The sequence below is a fragment of the Rana temporaria genome, chromosome 4 (genome assembly GCF_905171775.1).
Source record: "Rana temporaria chromosome 4, aRanTem1.1, whole genome shotgun sequence".
In the NCBI taxonomy this organism is placed as follows: Eukaryota; Metazoa; Chordata; class Amphibia; order Anura; family Ranidae; genus Rana; species Rana temporaria.
The window spans coordinates 33,941,215-33,956,057 of record NC_053492.1 but is presented as its reverse complement, the minus strand read 5'-3'; the positions used below and the strand labels follow the sequence as shown (position 1 = coordinate 33,956,057).

At 44.3% G+C, this 14,843-nt stretch overlaps 1 protein-coding gene across 1 annotated transcript in view; it reads left to right on the top strand.

Moving 5' to 3' along the window:
- The window catches only part of LOC120936101 (cell wall protein DAN4-like), a 169,053-nt gene extending 160,127 nt beyond the window's left edge, over positions 1-8,926 (top strand). The window contains exon 12 of the mRNA XM_040348216.1: positions 8,679-8,926. Within this exon, the coding sequence (XP_040204150.1) occupies positions 8,679-8,867 (189 nt within the window). The 3' untranslated portion in view covers positions 8,868-8,926. The remainder of the gene's footprint in view (positions 1-8,678) is intronic.
- Positions 8,927-14,843: the final 5,917 nt, after the last annotated feature.

Genomic DNA, 14,843 nt, shown 5'->3' with positions numbered 1-14,843 from the left:
GGTCCAAAACGGATCAGAGTGGCAAGGGAAGGGCGGTTCATGTGTTCCCAATTGAAGGGTCGGAGTTGTGCCCGGTCGGGCTGGTAAGGGACTACCTGGACATACGTCCGGGGGTGGGGGGCGCCTTTTTGGTACACGAAAATGGGTCCCCGATGTCACGATATCAGTTTGTGGCAGTGTTTAGGAAGTGTCTGGGGGCATTGGGCCTGGTGGCAAAGGAGTTCTCGGCTCATTCCTTTAGGATCGGGGCAGCTACGGAAGCGGCAAGGAATGGACTGGGTGAAGAGGCAATAAAGAGGATAGGGCGTTGGGAATCCAGGCGGTTTCAATTATATGTTAGGCCGCAGCTGGTGGCTAGTTTGGGTTGAAGGTCTGGGGAGTGGGGTTTTGAGTTACGGGGCAAAGGGGGTGACAGGGATTACTCAAAAGCGGGTTATCTCTATGTGGGTATGTTGGTGACGTGTTTTTTTTTGTTTTGTTTACTGTTTTTCAGGTACTGGACCGCTTTTGGTCTGGATAATGGGCCACTCCTATGTGGTTCGGGGGGCTAGACGGGCGGATGATCGCCCGACCGGTCGCCAGCTGGGAATATCGAGACAGGAGGCGAGTGTAAGGTGGTTGGGGGTCCCCGGGATGTTATGGAGCAAGGTGGTGCCGGAGGTGCACAAATTTGCACAGCTGGACAGGCCACCGGAGGTTCTGGTTATTCACGCCGGGGGGAATGATCTTGGAGTGAGATCGATGATGGAGATAGCACGGGACATTAAATTTGACTTTCAGCGGATCCGGATGTCCTTTCCGGATACGATAGTGGTGTGGTCAGACATGGTGGCCAGGTCAACATGGAGGATGGCCAGGTCGGTAGAGGGGGTGAATCGGGCGCGCAGGAAGATAAACAGAAATGTGGGGCGGTTTGTGCTCAGGAACGGGGGGCTAGTGGTTCGGCACCCCGAATTGGAAGTGGACACATGGAGATACCTCAGGAGTGATGGTGTTCACCTCACGGACGTGGGGATTGATATGTGGGTGTTGCGTTTAGAGGAGGGGGTACAGCAAGCGATGAGGGTGTGGAGGTGCTCCCATAGGTAAGGGGTTACCTTTGGGTGCTGGTGGCGGGTGTTTTTGGACTTTGCAGGAGAAGATATTACCCCAAAGATGGACGCCAGTACCCAGTGGTGGGAGGGGTCCTGAAGGGGTTTCTAGTTCCCAGTCTACTAATGTAGCTGGAAGGTTGGTGAATGGGGGCACTGCGGTCAATGGTCGTCTTTGAGCCAGCTTCGGCTTGAGGCCTATGACCAGAGGTTAGGACACCGCAGTGCCAAAAAAGTGTTACATAGTTACAAAGTTTAAAGGTTAACGAGTTAAGGGTTAATGGGTCCTGCAAAGTCCAGCACCATGTTAGAGAGGTTATTATCTCAGGAAATAAGTGTTTTTTCTCTATGTGTTATTGGTTTTTGTTATTGGTTATTTATGATTATTTAAAGAGTATTTAAAATAAAGGAGGCTGCTACGGCCAGTTTTTACTCCAACACTAAGTAGTGGTCTCATTATTTATTAAAGGTTAAGTGGGGGTATTAACTGTAAAGGGGCTTTAGCGGTCAGGGTGAATTCTGGTATACCATAGTCAAGTGAGGCCCGGAGCAACTGGAAGTCAGTGTAGGGCCGGCCATGACAGGGTTAACAGAAACCCTAGTAGCTGTGGGGGGAGGAGCAGAGCAGGGGAGGAGAGATCACAGATATCTCTTACTCTCATTTTCCCGGGCAGAGGCAGCGTGGGGGAGTGAAGTTCCCACCCACCCTCCCTTTATTCTGGGGTTTTATTGATTACGGTATTGATGGTATATGGATAAATTGGTATGTGGTTTGGTGCTGTTTTGGTGTTTTCTTTTCTTTCAGGTTTATGGATCACGTTGTCGTGGCAGTGGCGGGTGTTTTTGGACTTTGCAGGAGAAGATATTACCCCAAAGATGGACGCCAGTACCCAGCGGTGGGAGGGGTCCTGAAGGGGTTTCTAGTTCCCAGTCTACTAATGTAGCTGGAAGGTTGGTGAATGGGGGCACTGCGGTCAATGGTCGTCTTTGAGCCAGCTTCGGCTTGAGGCCTATGACCAGAGGTTAGGACACCGCAGTGCCAAAAAAGTGTTACATAGTTACAAAGTTTAAAGGTTAACGAGTTAAGGGTTAATGGGTCCTGCAAAGTCCAGCACCATGTTAGAGAGGTTATTATCTCAGGAAATAAGTGTTTTTTCTCTATGTGTTATTGGTTTTTGTTATTGGTTATTTATGATTATTTAAAGAGTATTTAAAATAAAGGAGGCTGCTACGGCCAGTTTTTACTCCAACACTAAGTAGTGGTCTCATTATTTATTAAAGGTTAAGTGGGGGTATTAACTGTAAAGGGGCTTTAGCGGTCAGGGTGAATTCTGGTATACCATAGTCAAGGGTTGATTTACTAAAAACTGGAGAATGCAAAAAACAAAAAATAAAACTGTAATTTGATTGCTTTCTATGCAGAACTGTACCACTCTCTGGTTTTAGTAATTCAACCCCATAGTATGGATTACTGAATTTTGTGGCTGCAATCCACATGAGTCATTTTTTTCACATTCAGTTCTGGATAGTGATCAGGGCTTTTTTTCAGCGGGAACACAGTTCCGGTAGCTCTAACACTGAATTCATTTTATGACAAGGTGTGCTGGAGGGTCTATTGATGTTGGCTGCTGGAGGCTGATGAGGGTCTGTTTTCCGGTACAAGAACAGGACCAGGATAATTGAAGGGAGTTTCTCCAACCCTTAAGCCCCATAAACACTATTAGATTTTCTGCAGAATATGAGGTCAAACCTTAATGCCGCGTACACACGATCGGAAATTCCGACAAGAAAAGTTTGATGTGAGCTTTTGGTCGGAAATTCTGACCATGTGTAGGCTCCATCAGACTTTTTCTGTTGGAATTTCCGACAGCAAAAATTTAAGAGCTTGTTCTCAATTTTTCCGACACAAAAAGTTCTTGTTGGAAATTACGATTGTCTGTATGCAATTTCGATGCACAAAAATCCACGCATGCTCGGAATCAAGCAGAAGAGCCGCACTGCCCATTGAACTTAATTTTTTTCGGCTCGTCGTATGTGTTGTACGTCACCGCGTTCTTGACGGTCGGAATTTTGTGTGACCGTGTGTATGCAAGTTTGAGCCAACATTCCGTCGGAAACAATCCACAGTTTTCTTGTCGGAATTTCCGATCATGTGTACGCGGCATAATGCCGCGTACACACGACCGTTTTTCGGGTTGTAAAAAATGAAGTGTTTTTTTTATTTATTTCATTAAAAACAATTGTGTGTTTTTCACAACGTTTTTAACGTTGTCGTTTTTAACTGGGAGATCTGTTTTGCTGCTGTCGGTCTATTGTTGCTGGGGGTGTATTATGTTGCGGGGGCCCATTGTTGCTTGAGGGGAGGTTTGTTGCTGTGGTGGGTCTGTTGTTGTTGGGGGGAGTCTATTGTTGCTGGGGTGGGGGTCTATCAAATTCCATACAAAGTACTTAGTAACACAAAATTATACTTGGTTCTGTATTCTCTAAAAGGGGCAGTACTGGGTGGTGGGTAGGGGTGGAGCCAAGAGACAGATGGTGCTCAGAGGTGGGTAGGGGGCAGAGACGAAGGGTGACTCAGAAGGGGGGAGTTCCTGCACCCATTCTCTAAGAAAAAAAGCACTGATAGTTACTATCACTTTTCCTTTTTTTTTTTAAGAAAATGTGTAAAACTACAAAGTGTAACTTTCTTTCAAACATTTTTGTATGTGCTTTTTTTTATTAGGTTTTAATTTGATTATTATGTTGGAGAATTGGTTGAAAAAAGCCTGTTCGGTGAGTGTGTATTTCATTGGTGTTTAAGTAGTTCTTTAATTTCTTTTATATTTCATATTTTGCCACGATCTGTAATTTTCTTTGTGTAAAAACAAAAAAAGTGTAATACAACTAATGAAGGGCTGTTTTCCGATACAAGAACAGGTCCAGGATAAATGAAGAGAGTATCTACAACCCTTAAGGCCCATACACACGATCGAACTTTCCGCCAACAACGACCGTCTGTATGCTCCATCGAACAATTGTTGTCAGTACACTAAAGTCCAAAGTACAAACACGCATGCTCCGAACCAATGCTAAACATCAGACAACAATAGCAGAAGTTGCTCAAAAGGGTGGCGGTAAAAAGCTGAAAAAACACGTGATTTGGTGAATGTTGGCTGAAAAAGTTCTGCCGTGTGTATGCATACCAAGTTCATGGCCAACGTCCATTCGGACAAAAATCCACGGAAAAGTCAGATGGAAGTTTGATTGTGTGTATAAAGCCTTGTACCGAGGAACTCGACGTGCGAAACACATAGTTTTCCTCGTCGAGTTCCTTGTTAGGCTGTCGAGGAACTCGACAAGGCAAGTTTCTCCATTCCCGTAGAGGAAAAAGAAGACATGCTCTCTTTTTGGCTCGACGGGATCCTCGACAGTTTCCTCGTCGAAAAATGTACATACGACGGGTTTCCGCGGCAAAAAAAAAATCCCAGCAAGTTTCTTGCTGGTTTTTGCCGAGAAACTCGGTCGTGTGTACGAGGCCTGAGGCTTTAGAAGCAATTTAAAGCCCATTACACAATTAAAAAAACAACCAAAGGTCACCAAAAGGCTTTGACTTGCCCCAAAATGGTAAACCTTAGCCAGAATCTGCTTATTTTTATCAAAATTTCAGTTATATGACAACTTTTAATTTCAATCATTCCTAATGCCGCGTACACACGACCGTTTTTCGGGTTCTAAAAAATAAAAATGTTAAAGGTCTAGAAAAAACTTTTTTTTCAACCCGACCGTTAAAACGGCCTTGCCTACACACGATCGTGAACAAAAAATGATCTTGCAAAGCGCGGTGACGTACAACACGTACGACGGCACTATAAAGGGGAAGTTCCATTCGGATGGCGCCACCCTTTGGGCTGCTTTAGCTGATTTCATGTTAGTAAAAGACGATTCGCGCTTTTCAGTCTGTTACAGCGTTATGAATGTGCTTACTCTATTACGAACGGTAGTTTTACCAGAACAAGCGCTCCCGTCTCAAAGCTTCTAAGCATGCGTGTTTTTTTCACGTCGTTAAAGCCCACACACGACCATTTTTTACAACCTTAAAAACGACAATGTTAAAAATGTTGTGGAAAAATAGAGCATTTTCGAAAAAAAAATTGCCCATTTTTTAGATCGTGAAAAATGCTCTGGAGCCCACACACAGTAGTTTTTAATGACATAAAAAAAACGTCATTTTTTAGAACCCGAAAAACGGTTGTGTGTAGGAGGCATAATCTCTGGACATTTCAATTGTCATAAAATCTTTCTAGGCCAGGGGTGCCCAACCTTTTGAAGAGCGGTGGCCAATTAAGCAACTTGGTAACCTGTCACGGGCCAGAATGTGGGGAGGGGGTGGATGGCAGCCCACTCTATAGAGCCCACCAAACTCTCTCTCATTTTTTTTTGCGGACCCGATTGGAGGTAGACCGTTGTAAACGGACAAGTCCATTTACATCTGCCACTCCTTAGAGGTGAATGGGGGGTCCGATTGGGTCAGACTGACTGTGAAAAGGGGGCTAAGGCTGCTTTCACACTGATGTACTGTTGTTTACCCATACCTCCCAACCAGCACGGATTCTGCGGGAACTTCCCGCACAGGCTGCATCCTCCCGCAGTCCCGTGAACGGGTTAATTTTCCCGCACAGGAAGCTGTGCAAGAAGGAGTAGCACGGTGTCTGAGGGGAGACATGCACAGCTGTGCACAGGTGAGGTGATCAGCGGCACCCGATCCGATCCGCGGCACCCCCGCTCAACAACTTAATATCCGGTGTGAGGGGAGACATGCACAGCTGTGCACAGGTAAGAGACAACAGGTAATCCGATCCGTGGCAACCCCCCCGCTTAACAACTTGAATCCGACCCGCGGCACCCTCCACCCCCCCCCCCCAACACCCTCCACCCCCCCCCCCAACACCCTCCACCCCGAAGCTCAACAACTCGAATCCTACCCGTGGCACCCCCCTCAATGACAAATGTAAAGAATGTCCTGCAGTGAATTTTTTAAATGTTGGGAGGTATGCGCACCACTGGTTCACCTGTGGCTTAGCTGCACTTTGCCATAGACTTCTATTATATCCTGTTGGTGTGGTACACTTTCAGAAAGCACACCAAACTCACAGGTAATAGAAGTCTATGGCTCAGTGCAGGTGTACTGCTCTGCACCTGCAGATCAGTTGAAAGCAGCCCAGTAACCCCTGCAGAACAGATATGCCCAAATATTCACATTGGCCGGGATTCACAAAGCACTTGCACCGACGTATCTCAAGATACGCCGCGTAGGTGCAAATGTGCGCCGTCGTATCTGTGCGCCGGACCCACAAACTAAGATATGCCTTGTCATGGACCTTGAGATATTAAAGTGTTTCTACTTGACATCTGTTACACAGGAGAGGGACATTCAATGCAAGGCTTTTGAAATGCTAAGTGGAACCAGCTTGCGAAATACCTTTTATTGTGTTCTGCAGGTTAAGAGCGGGTGTCGGGAGTCAGTCCGTCTAGCTAGAATCGGGGCTTAAAGGTTAATTGAATCTATTATGTATGTTTGAAGATGTATGTGTTTACGCTAAGGGACTTTGTATTGTTCTAAAAGGTCAGAAGCCTGTCAGCTGTATTGAATTAGCATTCTATTGTCTAAAGCAATGTAACCTCTCAGGCCTTGTACTCACGGCAGGACATGTCCGATGAAAACGGTCTGCAGACCGTTTCCATCGGACATGTCTGGCCGGGGACTGCCCGGGGACTTCTGTTCGATGGCTATACACACCATCGAACAGAAGCCCGCGCGTAAACATTACGCGGGGCGTGTCCGCGGTGTCGCCGCGTCGATGACGCGGTGTCGCCGCGACAATGACGCGGCGACGTGGGCGGGCCGCCTTAAATATGCTTCCACGCATGCGTCGAAGTCATTCGACGCATGCGAGGGATGCGGGCGGCAGGACATGTACGGTAGGTCTGTACAGACGACCGTACATGTCCGGGCGGACAGGTTTCCAGCGGACTGTTTTAAAACAAGTCCGGGAAACAGTTGTCCGCTGGAAACCTGTCCGATCCGTCCCAAAATGGTCCGCTCGGGCCAACACACGGCCAAACATGTCTGCTGAAACTGGTCTGCGGACCAGTTTCAGCAGACATGTTTGGTCGTGAGTACGGGGCCTCAGAGGTAGTAATTAAGTAGACCGGGTTATTGTGTACATTGATTACCCCCTGGGGCTTCTGTCTCAATACACAAGTCTTTCTATCCAAGCTATTGGACCAATCCCTGTTGACAATTTCAAGTCCTCATTTGCATGGTCAAGGGGGACTTGAGTGAAGACTGCATACTTTACAATTGACCAATAGGAAAGCGGTTGTTGGGAGTGGGATGTTCCAAATTCTGTATAAAAGTGTGCTGTGTAATTGAAAATAAAGAGTCCTGTTGGAACTTACATACAGCCTGCCTGGTGTTTGTTCTTAATGGGTCCGAATGGCACATAGCTGTAATTCGGATCCCGGAACCTTGGATGACTGGACCATCAGACGCTGCAATCTGCAAGCTGACTCACTGGTAGCAGAGGAGTGTCGGGAGAGCAGAACTGGGCGAGAAAGGATCTCGTCACATGCCTAAAAACAGGCTTCATCCCGCCGACGTAACTTGCCTACACCGGCGTAGCGTGGGCGCATATTTAGGCTGGACGCATGTGGCGCTCCCATTGATTTTCTAGTCAAATATGCAAATGAGGGACATACGCCGATTCACGAACGTACGTGCGCCCGACGAGGCCACGCGATGTGCGCGTAAGTTGTATGTCCGGCGTAAAGTTAAGCCCCATAAGGGAGGTGTAACCCAGCAGCAGACATGCAAAGGTCTGCACCAGGGAACACAAGCCGGCGTATTTTACGGAGTTTACGTTGGACGTGCGTGTGTGGCTGGGCATAGGTCATGTTCACGCCGTAGGCAGTGATCTGGCGTATTTTAGGCAGTAGTTCCGACGTGGTTATGAGCATGCGCAGAGGGATGCGTCCTCGTCTCAGCGCATGCGCAGTTGGCGATACGTATCTGTCTGGCGCTTGGCCCATCATTTGCATGGGGTCACGCCCACTTCCACCTACGCCGACTTACGCCTTCGAAACCCAGCGCAGTGTTGGCAGCACTGGCTTTGTGAATTCCATGGTTGCCTCTCTGCGCTGCGTCGGCGTAGCGTATATTATTTGCGCTACGGCGGCGTAATGTGTGCCCGCTCTCTGTGAATCTGGGCCTGTGATTTTAGTAATAAACTTACCATTAATAACAGTATTCTATTCTATTCCATTCCAGAGAAGGAGATCGCAGGCCACATCAGAAAGCTTCGCGGGCCACATGTGGCCCCTGGGCCACTTGTTGGGCACCCCTGTTCTAGGCACTTTTAAAAACTTTGCATGTATTTTCTATATTTTTATTTTTAGGACACAACAAAAAAAAAAGTACAGGAGTTAAATTCTCTATGGGTGGTATTCAGGGAAGGAAGGAGATGGTAATATTGTCATTTGTAGTAAAAAAAAAAAAATACCCTTCAAAAGCCATTTAAAGGTGTAATATGAATGCTTTTGTTCCTTCAGAATTCTTCAAGTCCGGATTACATAAATTCTCTTAGCATTCTCCTCGCCAAGGCCGACCAGGTTGGTTACAGTGATTATGAAGTACAGTTGATTCTGAGTATTATCGGCAATGTTACAAGCAATGTTTTGCAATTAAATCTCAAGTTCGATGTGGACACAGTAAAAGTGAGTATATTTTTTTATACCTAAAGGAAGATTCCAGTTATATAAACATGTCTAATTACTGTAGAAGACACGTGTCATTTAGAAGGACCAGATCTGTGAAAGCTGAGCCAAAAAGGAAAGCAGAGGACAAAAACATAGAAATATAGAAGATTGATGGCTGAAAAAAGACCAAGTGGTCCATCAAGTCTGCAAATTTTTTCCTTTTTTTTTTTACTAGAACATATTTGTTCAAGGCATGTTTAACCACTTCAATACCGGGCCTATTCTGGCACTCCTCATAATTGTTTTTGCTAGAAAATTACTCAGAACCCCCAAACATTATATAGACACCCTAGGGAATAAAATGGGGATCATTGCAACTTTTTATCTCACACGGTATTTGCGCATATATTTTTTCAGATTTTGAAAAAAAAAAAAAGAATTGTCGGCCAATAAACACAAAACAACATGGTTTTTCAGCTCTTTAGCACCACCCTTTGGGCAACTTCTGCTAATGTTGTGTTATGGTTAGCATTGGTTCTGAGCATGCGTGTTTGTACTTTGGAGTTTTGTCCAAAGGACTTGTGTACACACGATCAGATAAAGCGACAAAACACACATTTGTTGGCGGACAGTTTTAAAGCATGCTATCCCACATCCCTAAACACACCCCTAAACCTTATGGCTAGCCTTCCCAGAAGAGTTTAAGCAGTTATAGCTGCAAAGAGTGGGCCAACGCAACATTTTACCCCTTACAGACTAAGACTGGGATACCATTAAAGTTCAGGTGCGTGTAATGCCGCGTACACACGATCAGTCCATCCGATGAGAACAGACCGATGGACCATTTTCATCGGTTAACCGATGAAGCTGACTGATGGTCCGTCGCGCCTACACACCATTGGTTAAAAAAACGATTGTGTCAGAACGTGGTGACGTAAAACACAACGATGTGCTGAAAAAAACAAAGTTCAATGCTTTCAAGCATGAGTCGACTTGATTCTGAGCATGCGTGGATTTTTTTGTTTACAAAAGTTTATTGAAGGAATATAAAAACAAAGTGTCATTGCATACAGAAAATATCATTGTAGTTTGTAAAAATGTCAACGGAGCATGGTAGTAACTAGTGTTGCTCACGAATATTCGTATTGCGAATATTCGGCTCGAATATGGCATATTCGAGTATTCGCGAATATCTCGAATTTCGCGGTCAATATTCACTATTCCGAATATTCGGATTTTTTCAATTTTATTTTTAGAACAGATCACATCCTAGTGATCTCCATCGACGTCTAAAAGCATTGCTGGTATGATTAGAGACCTTGGGCCGAGTAGCTGAAGCGATCATTTTATATTGCCGAATATTCGCAATGCGAATATTCGGCAATAGGAATATTGCGCGATTATTTTCTCCGCCCTTCTTTTGCATCAGAGCCAATCAGAGTGCTTCTACCGCAGTTGTCGAAATTCCGCAATCAATTTCGCATTCGCATTTTGCGAAATTTCGATAAAATATCACGAATATTCTGAGCCAATCAGAGGGCTCCTACCGCAGTTGTCGAAATTCCGCAATAAATATCGCATTCGCATTTTGCGAAATTTCGATAAAATATCACGAATATTCTGAGCCAATCAGAGTGCTCCTACCGCAGTTGTCGAAATTTCGCAATTATTTTCGCATTCACAATAGCGAAATTTCGCAAATATTTCATTTCGATAAAATATCACGAATATTCGAATTTAGCGAATATTTCTATATATTCGTGATATATCGCGAAATCGAATATGGCGTATTCTGCTCAACACTAGTAGTAACAGGTCATACATCATAACATGGGAAGATGGATGGTAATAACATATGGAAGAGAGGCAGCACAGCATAAATATATAGTCTGCAAGAACGGATTCACATATATGACAGTGGGGAGGGATGTGGGGAGGGGGGTGGGAAGGGAGAGGGTAGAAAGGTCATGGCTGTTGGTCGATATTCCAGTAAGACCATTTGAGGTCGAATAGATGGACAGAGTCATTTAGTGTATGGTATACTCTCTCAGACAGTCTGAGCATCTCCATTCTGTCTAGGACTTGTGACCAGGGCAAAGTGTCAGTCCTCCAATTAAGGGCTATCATCCATTGAATGGAACTACAGAGGGAATGAAATAGTCTGGAGCATGGGATAGGGATACCAGGGATTTTGGCATAGAGGATGCATATCTAGGGGGGAGATGGTGATCCCCTTTTCCCCTGAAGATCTCTCAAATCTGTATATGGCTGCACTCCAAATCCGACTTAACATAGGGCAGTTCCAGAAAGTATGCAGTAAGGTTCCCTCAGCCTGGCAACCTCTAAAACAATTGGGGGATACCGAGGTATGGAAAAGGTTAATTTTGGAGGGAGTAAGGTACCATCTGGAAAAGATCTTCAATGGGGTTTCTCTAAACGAAATAGCTCTGTTACATTTCCGGAGGTTCTCTGCCATAGAGTACCATGTTTCCGTTGGGATAGTGCATCCCAGATCTTTTTCCCAGTGTAGCATCGGGTTAGACTTCTCCTGTAGGGCTAGGTCATTGAGATAGTGATAGCTTGGATATCATTCCTCTGTCTCTAGATGATGTAAGGCAAATTCTTTCAAATAGTGTGTTAGTTGAGGAAATGGATAATGAGAATTGTGTATCATAGAAAGATTTGATTAGTTGGTAGCGTTTGTATTCTATATTAGGGAGCCTAAAAACCCATTTGGATTGTAAGGATTTCAAAGTGGTGAGGCCACTGTTTATCCATAGTGAAAATAAGGGTAGGTGAGATTAAGATTAGAGTAGGCGAGAGTAGGCGAGAAAATTAGAGTAGGCGAGATTAAGTCTAGGGTCGCCCAGGAAGGATGTCATTGGGGAGACGGGAGAGGATAGTACATAGGTATCTTTGATTTTGAGCCAAAGTTGAAATACAGTAGGTGGGCCACAATGGAATTATGTTTTAGAAGGTGGCGATAAAGAGTGTAGTTAGACCATAGAATACCTTGAAGGTGGAATGGTTTAACTGAGATGGATTCAAATGTTTTCCAGTGTATATCTTGGGAGGAGGAAAACCATTGGGATAGTTGTGAGAGTCTAGCAGCAAGAAAGTAATGCCATAAGTTGGGGAGACCCAATCCACCTTTAGACTGCGGTCTATGTAATAGAGCATAACTGTATCTGGGTTATTTATCTGCCCAAATGAACTTATTGATTACCCTCTGAAGAGGGTCTAATTTGGATTTTGATATATTGATGGGAAGGGTGCGGAAATAATAAAGGAGCTTAGGGATGATATTCATTTTTATGGCACATATTCTACCTAAAAAGGAAATGTGGTAAGAGGACCAAATATTTAATAGAGAGCTGATATGTGCTATAAGGGGAGGGTAGTTAGCCTTGAATAAGAACTTATGTGAGGAGGTAATGTTAACAGCTAGGTATTTAGAGGAGAGAGGACACCATACAAATGGGAAATTGGCTTGTAAAAGGATTTAAGTTTTGGTGGAGATTTAGGGGAAGGGCTGAACATTTATTGGTATTAATTTTTAGGCCCGAGATATCAAAAAAAGTGTTAAGTTCATTAAGGAGGACGGGAATAGACAGAAGAGGCTCCGTGAGAAAGACAAGGGCGTCATCAGCGTACAAGCTAATCTTGAATTCGTATTGGTCTTTGGAGTAGCCCTTAATGTCTGGGTTGGATCTAATGGCTTGAGCTAGGGGCTCTATAGCTAAGGCTAACAAGAGCGGGGATAGAGGGCAACCCTGTCTCGTTCCACGGCCCAGTGGGTTTTTAACCGATGGTTGTGACTACTAACGATCGCTTTTTTCCCATCGGTTAGAAATCCCATCGGTTAAAATTAAAACAAGTTGGCTTTTTTTTAACCGATGGTTAAATAACCGATGGCGCCCACACACGATCGGTTTTGACCGATGAAAACGGTCCATCAGACCATTCTTATGCGGCATAAAGGCAGTCGTCCTGATACTTTTGGTAATATAGTGTATGTGTAGTAAAATGGAATGACATGGAGAAAAAGTATTGAACACGCAAAATGTATTTAATACTTTGTACAAAATCCTTTGTTGGTAATGACAGCTTCAAGATGCCTCCTGTATGGAGAAACTAGTCGCATGCGTTGCTCAGGTGTGGCTTTGGCCCATTCTTGCACACAGTCAAATCTTGAAGGTTCCGTGGGCCTCTTCTATGAACTCTGATCTTTAGTTCTTTCCATAGGTTTTCTATTGGATTCAAGTCAGGTGATTGGATGGACCATGCTAGCAGCTTGATTTTCTTTCTTTGAAACCAATTGAGAGTTTCCTTGGCTTTGTGTTTGGGATCATTGTCTTGCTGAAATGTCCATCCTGGTTTCATCTTCATCATCCTGGTAGATGGCAGCAGATTTTTATCAAGAATGTCTCGATACATTTTTCCATTCATCCTTCAAAGACATGAAGTTTGCCAGTACCGTATGCTGAAAAACAGCCCCACACCATGATGTTCCCACCTCCAAACTTCACTGTTGGTATGAGAGTGTTTTTGGGGTGATGTGCAGTGCCATTTGACCTCCAAACGTGGTGTGTATCTCATTTGACCAAACTATATTCTCCCAGTATTTCACGGGCTTGTCTAAATGTTGTGCAACAAACCTTAAACGAGCTCCAACATGCTTTTTCTTCAGCAATGGAGTCTTGCGTGGTGAGCATGCATACAGGCTATGGCGGTTAAGTGCATTACTTATTGTTTTCTTGGAAACAAATGTACCTGCTATTTCCTGGTCTTTCTGAAGCTCTTGGACAACTCTTCTGATAATCTTTTTACTCTATCAGAAATATTGCAAGGAGCACCTGGTCATGGCCGGTTTATGGTGAAATTATGTTCTTTAAACTTCCGGATCATGGCCCCAACAGTGCTCAATGGAACATTTGGAAGTTTAGGAATCTTTATGTAATCAATGCCATCAGTATGTTTTGCAACAATAAGGTTGAAAGGGTCTTGAGAGAGCTCTTTGCTTTTACCCATCATGAGATGTTTCTTGTGTGACACCTTAGTAATGAGACACCTTTTTATAGACCGGTTCAGTTGAGACTGAACCAGCTGATATTAATTTGCACTGGCAAGGTGCAGGATTGCTTGCCAATTACTGATAGATTTCAGCTGGTGTCTTGGCTTTCCATAACTTTTTGCATGTGTTCAATACATTCCATTTTATTACATATAACTTAATTTCTAAACGTATTTCTTTTGGTTACTTTGTATGCATGGATTGTATGGGTTGCTATGACACATGGTGAACATTTCATATCAGTAGCACCTTTAGAAATTATTTACCTTTATCCTGACTCCGATTGTTGTGAAGCAATCTATCCCATGTGAGACCACTATGCCTGGCCTGTATAAGCAGATATAATCACTGAGGACAATCCTCATCAGATAGCTTGAACTCGCCAAGTACCGATTCTATTCGCAGAGGTGGTTTTATTCCGAGGTCGGGTTACAGCAGATGACAGGATACAACAGATGAATAGGTTGTGGTACTTATGCAGTCAAAAGATGATATTGTCTGTAGCTTACTATGCAGAATACATGTGCCCTGTTACATGTGGCCTGTTAGCTGCCTCCATTACACAGGAAGTACAATCACAGGAAGAAGGGGAGGAGCATTACATAGAAAGGAAGTGTGTCATAACATCAGGGAAGAAATATAGAAAACCAATACATTACCACAAAAGGTCACTAGATGGCAGCATGTTAACTAAACATAACATCCATAGAAAAATGGTTCAGAGAAACAATGGGCCAGATTCAGAAAGAATATACGTCGGCGTATCTCCAGATACGCCCCCGTAATTTCAAATGTGCGCCGTCGCATCTTTACGCCGATTCACAAAGCGAGATACGTTTAAAAACATGGCTTCAGCCGTCCGACGTAACTTGCCTACGCCGGTGTATCGTGGGAGCATAGTTTTTATAAATATGCAAATGAGCTAGATACGCCGATTCACGAAC